Source organism: Thamnophis elegans, chromosome 4 (genome assembly GCF_009769535.1).
Source record: "Thamnophis elegans isolate rThaEle1 chromosome 4, rThaEle1.pri, whole genome shotgun sequence".
In the NCBI taxonomy this organism is placed as follows: domain Eukaryota; kingdom Metazoa; phylum Chordata; class Lepidosauria; order Squamata; family Colubridae; genus Thamnophis; species Thamnophis elegans.
Window position 1 is genome coordinate 53,247,561 of NC_045544.1, and position 19,891 is coordinate 53,267,451.

General features: G+C 33.5%; 1 protein-coding gene across 2 annotated transcripts; it reads right to left on the reverse strand.

Moving 5' to 3' along the window:
* Positions 1-1,669: 1,669 nt before the first annotated feature.
* LATS1 (large tumor suppressor kinase 1) lies at positions 1,670-19,785 on the reverse strand. Of its 2 annotated transcripts, none has more exons than XM_032215736.1 (8): positions 19,534-19,785; positions 15,495-15,960; positions 14,921-15,065; positions 12,815-14,295; positions 10,039-10,621; positions 6,962-7,144; positions 6,369-6,475; positions 1,670-3,533 (listed from the first exon to the last, which is right to left on the reverse strand). In XM_032215736.1, the coding sequence occupies exons 2-8, from the start codon at positions 15,843-15,845 to the stop codon at positions 3,027-3,029; spliced, it is 3,357 nt and encodes a 1,118-aa protein (XP_032071627.1). In that variant the 5' UTR covers positions 15,846-15,960; positions 19,534-19,785; the 3' UTR covers positions 1,670-3,026. The 2 variants fall into 2 exon arrangements, with proteins under 2 accessions (XP_032071627.1, XP_032071626.1); XM_032215735.1 differs by having other exon boundaries at positions 12,815-14,298.
* Between the last annotated feature and the right edge of the window lie 106 nt (positions 19,786-19,891).

Here is a 19,891-nt window from a genome sequence, read left to right on the forward strand (position 1 = left end):
ACCTTTTAGAGAAAGGCACACTATTAGATTCAAATATTACATTACAACAAATGTTTCATTTCAAAAAACATTGCAGAGAGAATTTAATAGTACTTTGGGATAACAGCAGTATCTATTATTCCACTCACATTGCATTTTCTAGATGTATCAACAATGTCCCAAGAACATATTTTCCATCACAGCTTTGCACACTGGAAATGCAGATTTGCTTTTAAATTTCAAATTAACATTAATCATATGTTCTACTGCTTCTGCTACAAATATGGTAGAAAAGCTCCAGGAAAAGGACCTGCCCTAAGATGGAATGTAAGAGAACAGTATGCCAATATTTACAGTACAATGATATCATAATATATTTTATAAATACAGTGCTTATGTATATATGTAAAAAAGCAAAGCATTGACATTTTATGTTTAATTGAAGACATTTTATTCAAAATGAAAACATGGAGCTGTTATTTTTGTTTTGTTGAATTCAAATGCAAAAATGAATTTGGACATATTAAAAAACTTAAAATGTGAAAAAAGCCAGAACAACTGAAATACGGCATATGCAAATATAAATGTGGCAAGATATACTACAATATACCCTGGATTCATACTAGAGATAATTATAAAACAAAGTGTAAGAAATCCTGCACATGAGAAATCCTAGAAATACACAAAATGAATTGTCATAGGCAAGAATAATAGTGATGTCACAATTCATAGAGAATGTTTTTGTTTTCCAAAACAATTTATAGGTATGTTAGAATACACTAGTTTTTACATTCAGTGAAATAGAATTATTAAAAAAGGCTTGCAATACATTACATTCATATCAACATATTACATGAAGCTTTTCAGGATATGAATTTTAGCTGTCCTAATTTAACACTGTCCTTCATTAAAATTGAATAATTTTAATCTCTTTGGGATGGCCTGTAAGGCAGAATTTTATTGTTATATGTTCCAAATCATCAGAATTATAATACATGTATTTTTGAGCATACAAATACTAACAAGCTTAATTAAAACAATTAATGTAAAATACACATACATTGTGCTATTACTCCTTAGCTGAAAATAGCAACATATCCCAAAGATCACTTTTCCTCAATTTCCAATGAAAATGGATGTGTCTTTGATGTTTATCTGTGTAGTTAAATACCTATCAATTTCAGCATAGTATATGCTTAACTTTCAATTGTATTCAATAAGTTAATCAATGAAAATTCTGTTTTCAAATTTACAAAGCAGTTTCCCAATAGCAGATTAGATTTATCTGGTTTTAACCAGGAATATATTATATTTCATTGAAAGACAAATATAATAATTTGCCAGTTTAACTGGAAATTCTAAATATTAAACCAAGGTCAAGCCTCTTTATACTATGGATTATTTTACAAAGCAAACAAATCTCAAAAATTATAACTGTACACTGCATTGTCTGCACTCTGGCTCCATATATAGAACCCATTGTTTTGGTGGTAGCTTGGAGCAGGATTATGTGATTGTCTGCAGAATGGTGTGTTTAATAGGAGGGCTAGTATACTAATTGAGAAAAGGTACATAACATTTTTATTATGCTCACTCATGTAAGAAGTACAAGGCTGAAGTGTAGATCAGAATTGAAACAGTAGATATGTTGGAAAACATTTTTAGAAGATAGGCATTTTCCATTTGCTAAACTCTACTGATGTTTTAATATATCTGCTCAAAAGAGAATGAATCAAAGGTAAGTAACGGATAATGCTTCAATGGGACAAGTTGTACTTCTATTGCTGAAACTAAATGTATTTGGCCTGAAAAACAAGCCAGATAAAATGTTATTGAGAAGTTACTTGTAAGCCACTCTTCTTTAAATGAAATAATCAGCATAAATATAATAAACAATAAATAACTGGCTGGGAAAAAAAGAAATATTTTCTAAACTTTTTTTTCAAAAAAAGACCCAGTACATACATATTCTAATGTATGACATTAAAAAGCACAAAATGTGGTGCTTGGAGATTCTTCAGATACAAGAATACAGTACTAGCACAGGGAGGTTGAAATATTTACACAGTGCTATGCTATATATTTGTAGATAAAAAAGCAGAATATTTTTAAAAAGCAGAGTATTGCCAGTAGAAAGGGAAAAAAAGCTGTAATAGCAAAAGATGCAGCTTTTTTCTTTAATTTCAGGGTGTTGATTCAGAATAGAACAATGGTGTAAATTATATTTAATCCCTTTTAAGCATGGACTGGAATTATTCCAACCTAGTAATTTGGGAATATTAGACAATGTAAAATAATTATTAAAACAGATTTTGCAATTAGATATCATGGGGATTCAAACATTTTAAATTTTTTGTCAAAACTTGCAGGATAAGAATTACAGAAAATTAATCAAACTTTTAACATTAATTTTGTGATAAACCATTTCTGTTAGCTATCTAAAGCAGCTGACCTTTTGAGTTGCTGCATAGGATCACCAATTACAAACTGTTATGCAAAATTGAAAATAATTATAATCTGAAATGAATTTTATTGTAAGGATATAGATTATTTTCAAAAAAAGACGTAGTGGACGTAGTCATTTCATGAATGTTAGATTGCAGCCTTAGCTCATAATAACTAATTATCTTATACTTTGCTTTATATATATTGTATTTGATAATATGGCTAATTAGACAAAGTGTCTGAGTTTACTAAGAATTAGCTAATGCAACACAGGCAATGACTGCAAAATTATGGAAGTAATGGTTGTGCTTTATAAAAAAATAGGCATCTCATTTCCTAAAAGAAATCACTATATTCTGTTTACAAAAAGCTTACATTTATAATTTATTTTTCCTAATATTACTATTTTCTATATTAAGCACTAACAGTGATGGAATAAATTAAAGATGAAAAACAGCTAGTTATGAGGAAAAAATGTGAAAAAATTGGGAATAATTAGCATTCCCCAATCCAAGAGGGTACAAAGTCAGCTTTCTAACAGTATCTCAGGGTTTGCCCCCCACATGATTTGAGAAATTCAGAAACACGGTTTATCTTCTCTATTAAATGTAAACTAGATCACGATTTTGGACATCTCTACTGGTCCTCTCATCATCTTCATCAGACTGTGATTCTAATCTACAAGAATTAGTGTATTCATATTCAATAGGCTTTGGATAGCTATATGGATACCCATTGTCATCAAAAAACCTTCGAAACGTGAATTCGTAAAAAGCATGCTCAGGATGTTTACCGTTTTTATACCACCCATTAAGTGTGTCATTTACATTCCCTTCTTTATCTTCACTCCATAATTTATCTGGATCAATTGGATCAAAATTTGATGTATCGGTGGGATGTGTAATTTTAGGAATATAAAAAGCAGGTTGCTGTCGTAAATCACTTGAAAAATCAATAGATTTAAAAAATGGGTGTGCTTTTATTTCATCTGCACCATTCTTGCCTAAGCGATCATCTGGTCCTCGGCAGAGTTTAATAATAAGATCTGATGCCTCTGGAGTTAGTTTTGCTTGCAGTGGGATGTGCAATGATGTTTTCCAATTGATAACCTTTATTTAAACACAAAGTTAAAGTTTCAAATTAAACACATACTCATATACATTTTCTTCAGGAACTAACACATTCAAAAAACTAAAAGCAAATATTTCTGAACCACTACTGCCCTGTTCAGGGAAAGAGCCTAGAAACATGCATCACAGCAAAAGCTGGGGCAGTTTGCATGGGGAGTCAAAAAGACGAGATGGTGGCCCTGCCCCGTTTTATGTTGTCTGAGATGTATGTAAAAAGGGGGTGGGTCATTGAGCGCATAAGTGCCATCTTGGCTTTTTTGACTCCTCCTACAGATGACCCTGGATTAATATCTAGTAGAAGGCAAAATCTAAGCATTTTGTCCTTAATAGACAGGATAACTCTTCCTCTTGATTCTATGTGTAAATATTTTTATAGAAGAACAGGACTATTTTGTCACCTTTGATGATGATGATTATGATGCTTTGCTTCATAATTAAATGTAAAATAAAAATATTTCAATTTTAGTGAACTTTGTATAATAGAAATCCATTATTATTAACTGTACACATCAAATATTTTTGTTCTATCTTCAATGTTTTAAAAGATTGTTCAGTGTTTTAAAATTCTAATTCAGGCTTTTACTGAAAGACTGAAGCAAAATGATTTCTGGGGAAGAAATTGCAAACTGAAGAATGGAAAGATATCTGTGATAGAATGAAAAACAAGCAAGTAAATCAGCTCCAATTCCTCTCCAGACAGAGAGGACTTAAAATTGCCTACAAGTGCTGCAGACAGTTGTTCCTCCTGAGGAGTCCACAAGACAGCAGTCTATGTGAGACAAATGAATAACCATCTTCCTCAAAGCATGATTGGTGCTCAGGGACACTAGATTTACATTTTTTATCAGTTTCAGAAATTGCTTGTTAACTGCCATAATAGCTTGTAAACTGCTATTTTTATCTATTAGGAAACTTTGGATCAATAAATCTGAAAACACCAGGTGAGTTTAATTCAATTCGCACAGAAAGACATAAACAGAAAAAAAGGTGATTAACACTTTTGAAAATTACAAATTGACCAAGAATCCAAATGGATTTGAAATAAAGAGTTTTCAATAAATTGTAGGAGTCTTTCCTATGGGAAAATGCTTCCTTTAAAAAAAACATGGTAGGGTGGGACTTTGAAGGTTTTAAATTAGATAGAAGGAACGAAAGGTTACAATTAAAGGAGAAGAACACTCAAATTTAACTTACTAATATAAAATGAAGCAAAATATTTTAGCACTGGACATACTGAAGAATACTTTTGAACAATGAACCTAGAAGTCAATTTCAAGTGTACCTAGATGTTATGGAAGAGGAACAGGTTTTACCTAATAACTTTGGACTAATTTGAAAGCGAATTTAAAAATAGTATGCTCCAAAAATGGAAAAAGATGCTATACTGGACATAAGAAAGAAATCATCTGATGTCTTAATAATTTAAAAGGATGTACAAAAACAAAGTAAGATAATGACCTGGATAATTTTCCTTTATTGATTTGCAAAAGAGGCTTGTTATATTTTGAAGAATTTTATGAGAAAGGCAAAATAAATTAAAAGAAATTGAATTGAATTGAATTTTATTATTTGTATGCCGCCCTTCTCCGGGAAGGACTCAGGGCGGCGAACAATTCAGAAAGGGAAAAGGGGGAACATAAAACAGAATACAGATAATTAAAATAAGCAAGAATCACGCAACCATACAAGTCGAGAGGGGAGGGAACTCATCAACCCCAGGCCTGCCGGCAAAGCCATGTTTTGACGGCTTTTCGGAAGGCCTGGAGAGAGGTGAGGGTCCGAATCCCTGTGGGGAGTTCGTTCCAGAGGGCTGGAGCTGCCACAGAGAAGGCCCTCCCCCGGGTAGTAGCCAGGTGGCATTGGCTAGTAGACGGGACCCGGAGGAGGCCAACCCTGTGTGATCTAATGGGTCTTTGGGAGGTAACTGGCAGCAGGCGGTCTCTCAAGTCAAATTCTAGGACATTATTTGAAGGGATTAAATATCAAGATTGTTAAAAATAAAGGGAAAGAATATAAAATTGATTTATTTAATAAAATAAATATATATTTTATCTCTTCTAACTCTTAATGCTGATCAGGCCTGAAATGACAAGACTTTAATGATTTGTTTATAGAGAAGAGATGGAACATCGGAAGAAGAGATTATTTCTTGTATTTTAAGAGGTGAAAATAAGTTACTAAAATGGCGATGAATTGGGAAATCATTTCTTGATATATTTCTTTTCTTTTTCTTTATTATATTATTTTTCTTTCTGTTCTATTTTTCTTTTTACTCTTTCCTCCATTTTGTTTTTTTTTTCTTTTCTTTTTTAATTTGTATTAGTTTAAATGTTTCCAATAGTAATTTTTAATAAAATTACAATTAAAAAATAAAGACTGGAGCAAACTATTACTACACTATTCATTTACTATGACTTCTATTTCAAAAGAGCGACAAAATACATAAAGCAATAAAAATATGTCCTGCAGATGAAATAAGGTAACAATAGTCGTCTACTAGGAGGTCTTATAGTGAAAACATATTTCCTCCTCTTAGGATTAGTAGAATTTCACATTTTTATATTGGAATAATTCCACGCTTCTATAAAAAAGAAAACAAAATAGGTTGGTAGCCCACTCTATTAAAATTTTGGGAAGAAATAGTATCTAATTACAATTTCTAGTTACAGCTAAAGTTGTATATAAGCATTTTGAAATATAGAGAAAATATATTACATATACATTGTTCTACGTTAAATGCAGACCAAACGTTATTTGGCTTTTACACATTACTTATACACAGAGGCAACTGATAGCATTTTTCTCTCCAAATACCTTCATTTGGGTTTCCAATGGTGTTTGTGCTAAGAATGGAGGTTGACCTACTAGCATTTCAAAAAGAATCACTCCAACACTCCACCAGTCACATAGCTGAGTATATCCTGAAGCAAAAATAAATAAATAAAAATCCAGTAATTACTCAGACCAACAGTAATTCTAAATTTCTTTCTAACAACATACTAGCTATTATGCCAATGCAGTATTTTCCAAATATCTAGCACAGGGGTGTCAAATTGGTGGCCCACGGACTGGATGCATCACACGCAAGCCACACCCATCTCAGCTCCGCAAAGGGGAAAAACATTGCAAAACATCACATGGCAATGTGACATGGTGAGTCTGACACCCCTGCTCTAGCACATCTGACTTTTAGGCCTTACAACTGAACTTGTTACATATTAATATATTATGTTCTTTCTTACAAATTAATTTATAATTTTTTGCTCAACATTATTAAGAGTTATTGGCAACAGTCCTGCAGTATTGTGGAACTTCCTTGTAGTTAGAGTAATAGTTTTCAGGAACAATTTTAAAAAACTAGCCATCAATTTAGCAAACCCAGCTATAGGAAAAAAGGAAAGCTTTACCTGTCCGTAATAATACTTCTGGTGCAATGTAATTTGGTGTCCCAACAAGTGAATGTGCTAGACAGCGCTGATGTTGACGTGCTGCTCTACGTTCAAGAGGCTTTAGTCTATCTCCACATCTACAGCTTGCTGGATCTCCCCATTCATTACTGAAATCCATGCTGTCTTGACGGGGATGGTCACCTAACATGCAAAAGCCCAAACATTACTATTATGTTTAAACTCCAGTCATCAATCAAGTTTCACAGAATCTATTTTAAAAAATATGATTTTTAAAAAAAATGTAATTACAGTATAGCATTTCAATATATTGAATTACAGCACTTTGATTTAAAGCAAGTGGGGATTTATGAGGATTTTTACTTTGATAAACAATTATTGGGAGCTACCCAAGAAGAATATAATGAATTGGAAGGATCTTGAATAAAATGTCATGTTGTGAGCGTGCAGCCTCAATAATTCAAAATATTGCAATTTATTATTTATCTGTACAAACATGCATAACTGACAACTAGATTTTGGCAGAGAGGACTTTCAGGCCCTGAATGAAACGTCCCAGAGTCTTTCCCAACACATACAATCACTTAACAACCACAACCAGAAGTGCCAGGATTGCAGTCAAATGATATCTCACTTAACAACTGCTTAATGTTTGCTCAATGATCGAGATTCTGGGCTCAACTGTGGTCATAAATGGAGGATTAGCTATATACATTGTGAGCAGAACTGCTAAGTTTATTTTAAGGCAGCTCAGCTAACAACCCATTATATAATGAACTGACTGGATTATCACATAAAGGCGATGTATTTATCTGAATACTGATTACCTGTATTTACCACATATATATTTTACTGTATTTTCTTTTATTTATTTTCTCTGATATGGTCATAAGTCTAATCAATTAATTAATTATTACAAATATTATTGTTTTATCATTTAGCATATATTCTGACTGACCTCAGTTCCTTTATGAAATGTTAATGATCAAGCAAATATATATTATGATCACTATTAGAAAACCATTATGAGACCTTTCCGTTCCAATACTAGAAAATAGGATTTATTTTTTTAGCAAAAAGTCCATTATATTTTTAGGCATTAAAGACTGCAAGGCATATATAGAAGATGTTGGGATAGAAGTATGATAATCTGTATTTACATGTTATACTTTGGGACATGTCTGAAATAGCTGATAATGAAGACCAGCTATTTAGCAATTATAGAGCATTTTATTGCCAATCAAATCTTTAAACTGCCTGAATTATTTTCATGGCATTTCAATTGCCTAACATTTCAAAATGGCAGTATATTTAATTAAAGCTTTAATTGAGTTGATCTATATTAATAGTATCTAAAATTTCCTAATTACTATCAGTACTAGAACATGCTTTGGATTCTTCTAGCTGTATTTTAATCCACTGAAAAGTATTGTTGGTGGATAGCTGTTTTTACAAAAACTTTGGAATTAAAAACATTAAAGATTAACAAATCAAATAGCTAATTTAAGATGATAGAAAACTCAAAAGAACATTTTCTTATAATTTTAATGTGAGACAATTTTCTATTTATTGGCAACCCAGTGAATATTTAAAAAAGTGGCTATTGGTTTCACTAGGTTGTAAGGGTAAAACGGGTAAAGGAATATGTACTAATGTCATACTGTAGTTTTTTGTTTTTCTTTTCTTTACATTAAAGCAATATCTTAAAAAAGGAGCAAGATGAGAAGAGAAATTGCCTCTTAGCAGAAACTTCCTATAAGTAGAAAGCCTCCTCAAACTCCCAGGTAATACTAGATTTTATTTATTTATTAAATATCATCTGGACCCTTTTTTCTCACCTTAAGGTCAAAGAACTACCTAACAAGGAAAAGGCAAGGTTAATAATAATGACTAGACAAAAGTATTTGTAGCTGACTAAATAAAAAACATTCAGCAATCCTTAAATTTCTATTCCTAGTTTCTAACATAAATCTGGACATTTTCTCTTAATATATTTTAAAACATCCCTGTAATTTTCTTAATTCTAACTCTGACTTTCTGGAAGTAGAGAGCTCACAAATTGTCAATGCCTGACTTAGTTAGCCTTTTCAAATTATTTTAATTCTATAATCTAGACACCAATCAGGTCTAGTAAAATTGCAACTACGGTAAATGGAAGCAAAAATTAGTATTTTCAGTTTCTTTTTCCTGATTTCTAGAGGTTGTCTGGATCTTTTTGTAATCCGGACCTGGTAGCCATGAGTGAGTGCCCAGTAGATGTAGAAATCACATTCTTATTTTTGAATAACCTTGGTTTTCTTCTGGACAGAAAGATTTAATTTTAATGTTCTGAATAACTAAGAGACACTGAAAGACAAAATATGAGGCTATATATCCCTTTCCACCTTTCTATTCCCTACTTTCCACAAAAATAATTTCTCCATTAGATTTTGCAACTTTTAAAAACAGGAAAAGAAGTTCTCTATGTTTTCTTATTCAGACTTTCAGTATTGCACACCAAATTAAGAATTAAGTAGATGAAGTTTCAAAAGATAGTTTACTGATGCTTTAATTTTGATGGGAAAGCAAAAAAAAAAAAAAAAAGCACCCCAACAACAACCCACCTGCACTATTATAATTCTACTTGTTGGCAAAAGGCCTGAAATTAAATATATCCAAACGTGCAACTAGCTATTTTTCAGAAATTATAACATTTTAAAATATGATATGTACAAATTTTGACTTTATTTTTGTATGAAGTTTGCAATGAAAAGTATTGTGGAAGTTAAGATGTATTATTTACTATTTTATACCAGAGATTTCTGATGTGATTTTTTTTTAAAAAGCAGTATTCAATACGTTTTGAAAAAGGATTTTATCATGATGCTACTGTTCTGGAAGATTCTAATTCCAAATTCATTTACAAAGAGTTTCCTTTGTTTTGGAGTAAATGATTACATTTATAATTACTTAACAGCATGTTATGATATCCAGTCAAATCATCTGGTAGAAAACATATTACAAACCAACATCTTGTTGTTCTGTGTGGTAATAATCTAACACATAAAGACAATTTTGGGACAAACTGCTTGCCTTACCACTCTGATAGTATTTGGAATCGTGTGTCCACCGAAAGCCAGTACAAAGTCCAAAGTCTGTCAATTTGATATGGCCGTCACGATCAATCAAAATGTTGTCAGGTTTTATGTCTCTATGAATGAAGCCCATCTTATGAACACTTTCAACAGCACAGGTCAGTTCTGCTATGTAGAATTGGGCCATATTTTCAGGAAAGACTCCCATTCGAATTAACAAGCTCATCATGTCTCCTCCTGGAATATAGTCCATTATAAAGTACAAATTGTCCTTATCTTGGAACGAATAGTACAGACGAACTACCCATTCATTATCAGCCTCTGCAAGAATATCCCGTTCAGCTTTAACATGAGCAACCTGGTTTCGAAGTAGCACATCCTTTTTTCGAAGAGTTTTTTTTGCATATAAGGCATTTGTATCTACCTTTCTTGCCAAACAGACTTCTCCAAATGCCCCAATTCCAAGAGTCTTAATTTTAACAAACATTGATTTATCCATTTTAGCTCTTTTGAGACGGATGTAGTTGGATTCCTTTTGCCATAGCATTTTCCTCATTTGATCTTGGGCCTCTTGGGACAACCCAACCTATGCAACAAATGTAAAAAAAAAATGATAGTGAAAAAAAAAACAATTTAAGAAAAGTAAACAATATCAGCCCTTAGGGAATAATACTCCCATTTTATTATTTCAGTTTATTTTATTGAATAAAAATTAGAAAACATTCAAAACACTTCAGAACAATATATAACAAAATGTTAAAATGAGATATTATAAACAATCATACATAAGAGCCATGCACAATAAGGCTCAAGATTCAAGGACAACGTTTTAGTAAGAAACTCCATTGATGAAACTCGATAAACTAATTAGAAGATTCTATTATTAAAAGTCACAAAGTGATGCTTTGACTGATATTCCAACAAATACTTTTACATTGTCAGTTAGACTAGACATATACTACCTATTTACTAGAAAAATGCACCTAATTTCTTCCCATATGACTTTCCAGCTTCTAGCCTTCATTCAAAAATCTTATTTTTAATTAAATTTAATACAATCTTAAAATAAACATTTACATAAACAAATATCTGGCAGAATGAGTACAGTACTAAACAATTCAGCCACTTTGAACAATGTAAACGAAATAAAAAAGTGTATTTGTATCATTGTCCTTGTGCGACTGTAGAACATAAAAATAAATATGGTATACAATATTAGTGATCTAATATAAATACATTCAAGTACAGTGAAACAAAGCATGCTTAATTTAAATGCATGTAAGCGTGCAGAGTCCCATAAGAAAGGATCCATGCTATTCTTTAAATAGAATACTTGTCTCCAAAATATTACTTGCCTACCCAGTAACGAAGGCTACAGATGTCAGGAAAGCTTCCAACACCTTAATAGTTTAAACCAGCTGTTAGTGAAAGTGAAAAGGAAAGAGACTAAGAATGAACATGTAGAAAGAACAAGAAATTTAACTTCATCATAAGGATGAAATTTACCAAATAATTTTTGAAAACACTGTAATTAAAATTCCACTCCTATAGATGACATGAGAACTTCAAACCCAGCAGATATATAAATTAAAAATAATTGAGGTTGAAATGAAATTCTAGTGCACTCAAAAATAGAGGCAATTTCACTACTTTTCCAACATGTAAAAAGTAAGAATTTTAAAGCTTATTTTTATTGGAAAATCAATTGTTAAATCTTTTTTAAAAATATCCAACAAGTCTCATTCTATATTATAACAAACAATAAACATACCCTTATTTATAGTGAAATCAAGCAAAATACCTTTTCTAGTCAACTTACTTAATATGTACACAATCCCACAAACTCCCAGTTTTATTAAGCTTTATCTCTAACTATATTATAGACCGTGTTGGTTCATAGCAGTTTTTATTTGAATCAGGACAACTTATGTGCACAGACAATTAGTTGCAAGTATCTGATTTGGAAAGTGCTTTCTGGTGGTGCCAAGCCCATGACAGTGCTTGGGTATTAAATCCTTAAACTTCCTGGCTCAGTTTTATGAAAGCAGCCAGTTCCACCAAGAACATAGAGCAGCTCCGCCCTATGTTCTTGGTGGATGTCTAAATATTGTTATCTATCTCCCCATCCACACTCCCATAAGCACTTTCTGTTATGAGCAATAAAATAAAAATGAAATGCATTTGGTGATTTGGGTATTTTTTAATGGCTGATTTGTTTCTGCTTCCTCTTTTTTATACTGTTTTTTGTTTACAATTTATTGGACTATAATGCAATCAACCACACAGCCAGAAAGATATTTAAGAACTTAATCTTACTGGCCTGAATAGGATTGCACCATAAAAAATGGTAGACTATTACCATTTTAATAAAGGTAAAGGTTTCCCTTATCCAGTCATGTCTGACTCTAGGAGGCAAAGCTCATGTTCATTTCTTAGCTGAGGGAGCCAGCATTGTCCAAAAACATTTCCATGGTCATGCGGCCAGCATGACTATATGCCAAGGTGCATGGAATGCCTTCCCACCAAAGTGGTACCTATTTATCTACTCGCATTTGCATCCTTTTGGGCTGCTAGGTTGACAAGAGCTGAGGTAACTAAGGAGAGTTCACCCCATTACACGGTGCTCGGGTCTTGAACCTGGGCTGTCAGCTTTCCAGTCTTTAACCTACTGAGCTATCATGTCCTAAGCAATTACTGTTTAAGTCTAATGCAATGGTGATATTACAAATTCAAAGTATATTCCATGCAAATCAAAAATTAAAATAATTTTAAAAATTACCCTCATCATTTCATTTTCAAGCTGTTTCTTACGATGCAGACGCTGTTGATGAGACTTGAGTATGTTTTCAACATGCTGTTCCATAAAGAATTTAAAGGCTTGAGGAGAATAGCTTTGAATGCGGGATTCCCTCCGTTCTTCATCTCTTTTATTCTTCCTAACAGGAACAGGAGAAGTTGTTATTTGCTTCTTCTCTCTATCGATTATCTCATTGTTTTCATTCTTTTCAGCATCCTCTTCTTTAGGAAACCCAGGCTGATCTTCTTTGCTAGGCTTTGTTATAGCTTCATATGGGGTAGCAGATAGATTTGGATGTAATAAATGCTTTGGATAAGGAGGGGGTGGTCCTTGATAATTTCCACTTTCTGCTGCAGGTGAAATAACTGGCACAATTGTACATGGTCCCTCAGAAAAAGAGGTGGGCTGGACCGCTTGCATTGGTTGAGAAATCCAAGAAGGATGAGTAGGAGCTAAGGCAGTTTGCAATTCTGGTTTCAATACACGCATACTTTTTACTGGCTGCTGTATAGGAGCTGGAGTAACAGCTGTAACTGTTGTAGCAGAAGACTGTGAATTTGCAGCATGGTTTTGTCTGTTTCCAGCATGATTATTGAAAGAATTTGATCTTACTGGAATATTGGATTGCCATACTGGGATGTCATGTCCATTTCCAGAGGATGATTGTGACCAGGTTGTTGGAATTCCTGGAACATTTATGTTATATAATTCCATATTATGGCTGTTTCTATTTGGCACCATCATAGATTGAGAAATGTTCCCATTAGGATATGCTGAAAGGGGAGTAGGACCACCTGTTTGCATCTGCAAAAGTGTAGGACTTTGTCGGCTTGTTGGAGATATTGGATAAGGAGGAGGTGGTTGGCGACTTGCTGAGTTACTAGGCACAATATTTTGATGAACAATATATTCAGCCTGACAATTGCCATTTTGTATTCCACTCCTTCCCGATGAAAAACTAAATTTGTTATTAACTGAACTTTGCATGATTATTGGTTGTCTACCAACAGGAACTGAACTAATACCTCTTTGTCCCTGCACAGGAGGATTCATAGATGAAGAATTCATAGTTTGGGGAGGATAACCATCCTGCCATGATCCTGGAGGCACTGGAGAAATGCGAGATATCATATATTCCATGTTCCCCGAATACCGTTTTGTTTGAGAATTTGCTTCCCAGGAAGGAGGAGGTGTTCCTCTGGGAGGGGGTGGTGGTGGAGTAACACTTCTGACTTGAGGTGGAGGTGGTGGGTTCACTCTTTGTCCATTACCAGGGTGGGCCTGAACAAATGCAGCTATTCCAGACCCAGATAATGGTCTTCCTACTTCCCCCTGAGAAATAGGGCTTTCTGAATGAAATGTAAGGCCATCTCCCAGTGCAGAAGCATGTCTCTGGGGTACCAAAGATTCTTTAGAACCTTTCCAGCTTTGTCTACGGATAACTGACTGCTGTACTGCTCCTCCTGCTTTTTTAAAAAAAGTAAAAAGACATTTTTTTAACTAGTCATTTTAAAATTCTGGAATAGTCATTATATATATATAAAATATTAGAAGCAAGCATTTCTGACATAAAAACACACCAGAATGAACTGATATAAAAATGAGATGAGAAACAATTTAAATCAAATTTCATATGAATTTATTACAAAAAAGATACAGACTCACAATAAATCTAAGCACATATAGGTAGTCCTCGGACAACCATTTGTTTAGTTAGAAATTAGTGTCTTGCTTAAGAACAGAAATGTTGGGCTCAATTGTGGTCATAAGTCAAAGGCTACCTGTACTCATATGACAGTGTAGAGTCCCTGGACCCAGATGTCCCGTGGCATTTATAAATGATCTGCATAGAAGACTATAACATTGACCCTAAATAGTTTTTGGAATAAAAAAGCTCCAAAAGAATTCTGTTGTCTTCTTCCTATTAATTCTTTGTGGCAAATTGGCCCTTTTCAAATGGTTTTTTTTAAAAAATTAAAAGCACTTTATTTTTCAGTCAGTATCTCTTATTTAAAATTATTTCTCATCAGTTTTGAAAACATACAAATTCCATTTCTCCTTCCCAAGGGTATATATGGATGTGCATACCTGGGGGTTTGGGGCCAGCAGTAAGGGGTCTAGATGCAGCTGCTGCCATTTGTTCTCGACGAGAATCTTGATAACTCATTATAAATTCAATGGCTGCTTCTATGCTGCGGCTATTGGTTTGTCTTAGAGCTTGCACAACCATATCCTATTGATGGGAAGAGTATACAACAACAAAACAAACAATTTCCCAATAAGATAATCATTCATAACAAAAAAATGTCAGAAACACTGTATTTAATATTAGATTGAAAATTTAAAGACTAAGTGCTACTATTCCTAACAATGCAATATTGGTATAATCGGAGCATCCATGGCATTGGAAATGTGGTCATTACAAAACAAGATGACATTAGCATGCTGGAGTGAATCAAATTATACAGAATTTTTTTTTCTAAACTCCAAGATCAGGTACTTTACCTCCACCTTGCACACTCAAAAACAAATCCCATTAACATAATTGAGAGAGTTTTTCCCTACAATTTTTATTAAATGCTGATTAACAAACAATATCAGGTAGCTACCAGTGTTGGTACCGGTTCGCTTCGCGCGTGCTTCACTAGAAATTATATTTTACCTCATCAAATCCAGCAGCTTGGAGATTTTGCAACATCTGACGATTAACTTCTGATGTTCCTCTGGTTGAAGAACTTGTTTCATTTGCAAAAGGAAGTAGAGAATTTCTAATTTCTTGCAAAGCTTTATGGTAGGTAACAAATTTAGGGGGATTTCGACCTTGCCTGGGATCTTCAGTTGGTATTTTACCCATATTTTGTTCAACTTTAGCAGCATCTGAAGGCTTCGGTAAATTTCTAAGGCTCTCTCGTATTTCTTGTAACATCTGCCGGCTGCTGCTAGTGTAATTACTGGCAGGAAATGTTTTAGGCCTCATTTGTCTATATCCCTCTGGTTTCTCGCTTCTCTTCATGAACTCGTATAACTATTAACCAATATTTTCAATATGTTTAATACTGTAATCAGTTGGATGGCAACCCCAAAACGCAGTTGATCTTGATTCCAGTAGTACATACATCCATTCAAGTCTAAGAGAATAGAATAATAGTCATTCTAAATAGAATAATAAAACACTGTTACATTATTGGAAAATGTTTTATTGCACTCTTATTTTTATCACATTCTTATATTTGGTATGAAAACAAATTTCCTTCTACTTAATATTTGGTATTTACAATCTGAAGAAAATAACCCACTTTTACAATACAAATATAGAATAATAAAAGAATTGGGTATTAAGACTGTCTCCAAACTTATTGTGACACACTGCAGATACCCATGCCAAATTCATTAGACACTTGCCACCTTCCTGTTGAAGAATCATTTTAACCTTTCCATACCTGTTAAAGATTTCCAAAAGAAGTCAGATCCATTTATGCAAATCTATTGGTTGCTTTTATCAAGTCAGGTCTCTTCTTGCAAGAAATTGGTTATGTTTAAGAAACTAGTTCTTGACTTCTCTGGAGACTGAATATTTTACTCAATATTACTCAAACAAGAAAGTATTTATTTAATCCTTAAAAGTGATATAAATGTTCAAATTAGAGGGATTGTCAGGTTCAATATATGTTTGCTTGTATTTGTTTGTTAAAAGATAGCATAAAAATTAAACTTAAATAGCAAAGCTTTAGTAACTGCAACTTATTTTATTACTGCGAGTATAGTAATTATATTGCATAAATTTTACTGCTACTTTGATTAATCACTTTAGAAAGCCAACAACCAATTTCTCTGTTTCCATCCATCTCCATCCTTAACTACTAGATGCAACAATTATATTAGGAAACATTCTCCTTCTGATATAACTCTTTCATTTTAGTTCTGGGAGACAGGGCTAACAGCTAAAATGTTCCTTTCTAACCATCAGATTCTTGTAACAATAAATACAATTCAATGTATTGTAATTTATTATTATTAAAGGTAAAGGCAAAGAGAGAGAAAAAAAGTTTTCATTCGCTTTCCAAAAGAGATGGGAAAAATATAATTCCTAAGAGAGTCATTCCATCACTTGAAAGAAATATAAGAGAAGGCCTTCACCATTAGGTGCTTTAATGAATTGTTCTGATATATAGTCTGTATGTATCTACTTGCCTACCTCTTATTCTCTTAAGAGAAAACTTTTCCAGTTTGTATTATTTTTAATAGTTTAAACACATTTTATTATATTTTAACTGTTTATTTATATTTTTAGTTTTCCTGCATGCTCTATAGACAGACAGGGGAGATTTAGATCATAAAAATGAATAATAAACCCCAATGTATCAAATCTACATTGCAGAGTTTCACATGAACTAACAGTTTAATTAAAAAATGCAGTGGAAGTTCTTAAAAGAGATAAGTTATGATTCAACATAATGATCATGTTTCTGCTCATCCTCCATCAGAAATTGTAACAAACCTCAGGGGTGATTCAGAGGTCAGTTCAAGTTTTAACTATATGAGTATTTTTACCTTATACCAGGGGCGTCAAACTCATGACATATCACAACTTTTCCCCCCTTCACTAAAATGGGAGTGGCCATGTTCACCACATGACGCATCCAGCCCACGGGCCGCGAGTTTGACACCCATCTTATACTGTACTGAAAAGCAGGATATTAAAAAACTGCTTTCTCAAAATGCAATCCTTAATATATCAAAAATTTTCCTGAAAATTAAAATAAAATTATGTTATTATAATGCAAAAACTTTAGGATAAATGGTTTTATCTTAAATGGTTACGTAAATAAATGATAAGATAAATTTCTAATGAAGATTATTTTGACCCCTATTTTTTTACAAAAACATATGTAGTACCTTTTAAAGTTATTTTATTCTTAGCTGAAATTGGCTATACTTTTATAGACGGTTACTAATTAAAAACATGAATGATAGAATAATGAAACAGGCAGAATATCAAATGCCATCTAGTTCACATCTCAGATATTACCTGTACTGAGGCCTTACTCCTATTGCATCACACTGTTATAATTAAATTACTATATTTTTAAGCTAGACCTCTGTACCGTACATTGTAAATCTTCTAAAAGCTGCTTAGTAAAACATATTTTTCTCTATTTTTCAAAAATAGGATGCTCCACTATTTCTTTTCCTTTGTCAATATATATTCATTTGTCTTCAGAGTAAACAAATAGTGGCTGGAATGAATAGTAGTGCCAAGAAGGAGGAAGAATTTCTCCTCGGGTTTCAAATAGATAGGAAACAAGGAAGAAAGTCACATCTGCCTCCAAATTTGTAACCAATATTGAATACAACTTAGTGCTTCCTACACTGAACCAAGGTGAAATTAGATAGACAATTCACACTGTGCCTATCCAGAGTTATTCAGGTATTATTTATCTGCACTGAAAACCACCCAGTCAGTTGGACTTTGGCAGCATTAAAATCAAAATGGTAATAATGAAACATCTACAGAATAATTCAGTCAACAATCCTATAAACATAATTTGGTAGAAAGACTCACATAATTTTATTCATTAATTTATTTATTCACATGACATATGGCTGTGTAACTCAGATAATGATTATCATTTAATTTTCTACAACCATACAGCTAATGAAATGAACCATAAATATATTATTATGCATTTATCTGTTATTTTAAAAACTATTTGTGCTCTCAGTCTATCTGTAGTTAACACAATGAGGCTCTTATGAATAAATAAGCTGAAAATTGCATTGTTAAAAAGAAAATATGAAGCAATGACAAAAAGTTGAAAAACTTATATCAGTGGAATATTATGAATCTGGAGGACAAAACTAATATTATTAGTTTGCTTTTGCAAGAATTGTTAAAACCTGTTATAAAACAATCATTATGTCCTTTAAAGCTAGTATTATTTAAACATATTTAAGTAACCAGAAAAAACATGAACTAAAACAACTGAGGACCACGTTTTGTAAAAGTTACTATTATTCTTTTTAATAGGGCTGATATACCTAAATTCATTTTACTTCCCCTTTTCTTTCACATCCTTTTTCTAGGGGATACAATGGTCTATTTTATTACAAAGACAAGAATTGGATCTTTATAATATTCCAAGCACGTGCTATAATTTGGTAAAATTCCTAACTAAACAAGCACGTCAGAAGCCTTATATAAACAATAAACAACTAACACTTTTCGTGTTATCTTTACTACGCTAAGGGCAACTATACAAAAAAAAATAACTCTTAAAATAATTCACTATAACTGAGAACGTCAGACGATTCCCCTCCCCCGAATTGAGAAATGTCTCCGTTGTTTAAAAATCAAATAAACCGCAATAAGCAAGAAAAACGGTGCACATTTAAAAAGAAAAAGCTCATTTAAAACCCTACAAGAGATGCGATTTAGGCTTAAGGGACAGTAAAGGAGAAGCGTAAAACACACGCAAATGCCAGGTGTTCGACCTAAGTGGGTTACTTCAACGAAGTAATCTTAGGCGACCCGAGCGATGGGCGGCTGGGAAACACAAAGGAGTCGGGACGATTCCCGTCAAAGCAGCGGAATGTCATAAAACCTTAGGCCAAGGCGTGCCCCGTCTCCCAGGCCTTCCTCATTAACTAGCCACCGATTTTCCTTTCCTTGAGGCGGAGCCCAAGCAAATCCATTTACCCACCTGCCTGGGGGAAAGGCGGTGGTGACAGCGCCTCAAGCCCAGCAAACCGGAGGAAGGTGACGACGACGACAACGACAACGACGAGGTTTCACAGCGACAGCTACGCGGTTTAGCCTAAAACGTTTCGGCTCCCCTCCCCCCTCAATTTCTATCCCCCCCCTTTTTTTTGGAGGGGGGTTCAATTCCGAGCCGCCATTTTGTCGGTGGGTTTGTAGCCCAAGATTCCCGGATATAAAACCTTTTCCCGACTTCCTTTGCGTGTTCCGCCGGCTTCTTTTTCTCCTCCTCCTCCTCGCGTCCCCCCCTCCCTCCCCGAGCCCAGAATGCGAGAGAACCCAGGAGTGCTTCGCGTGGGGTT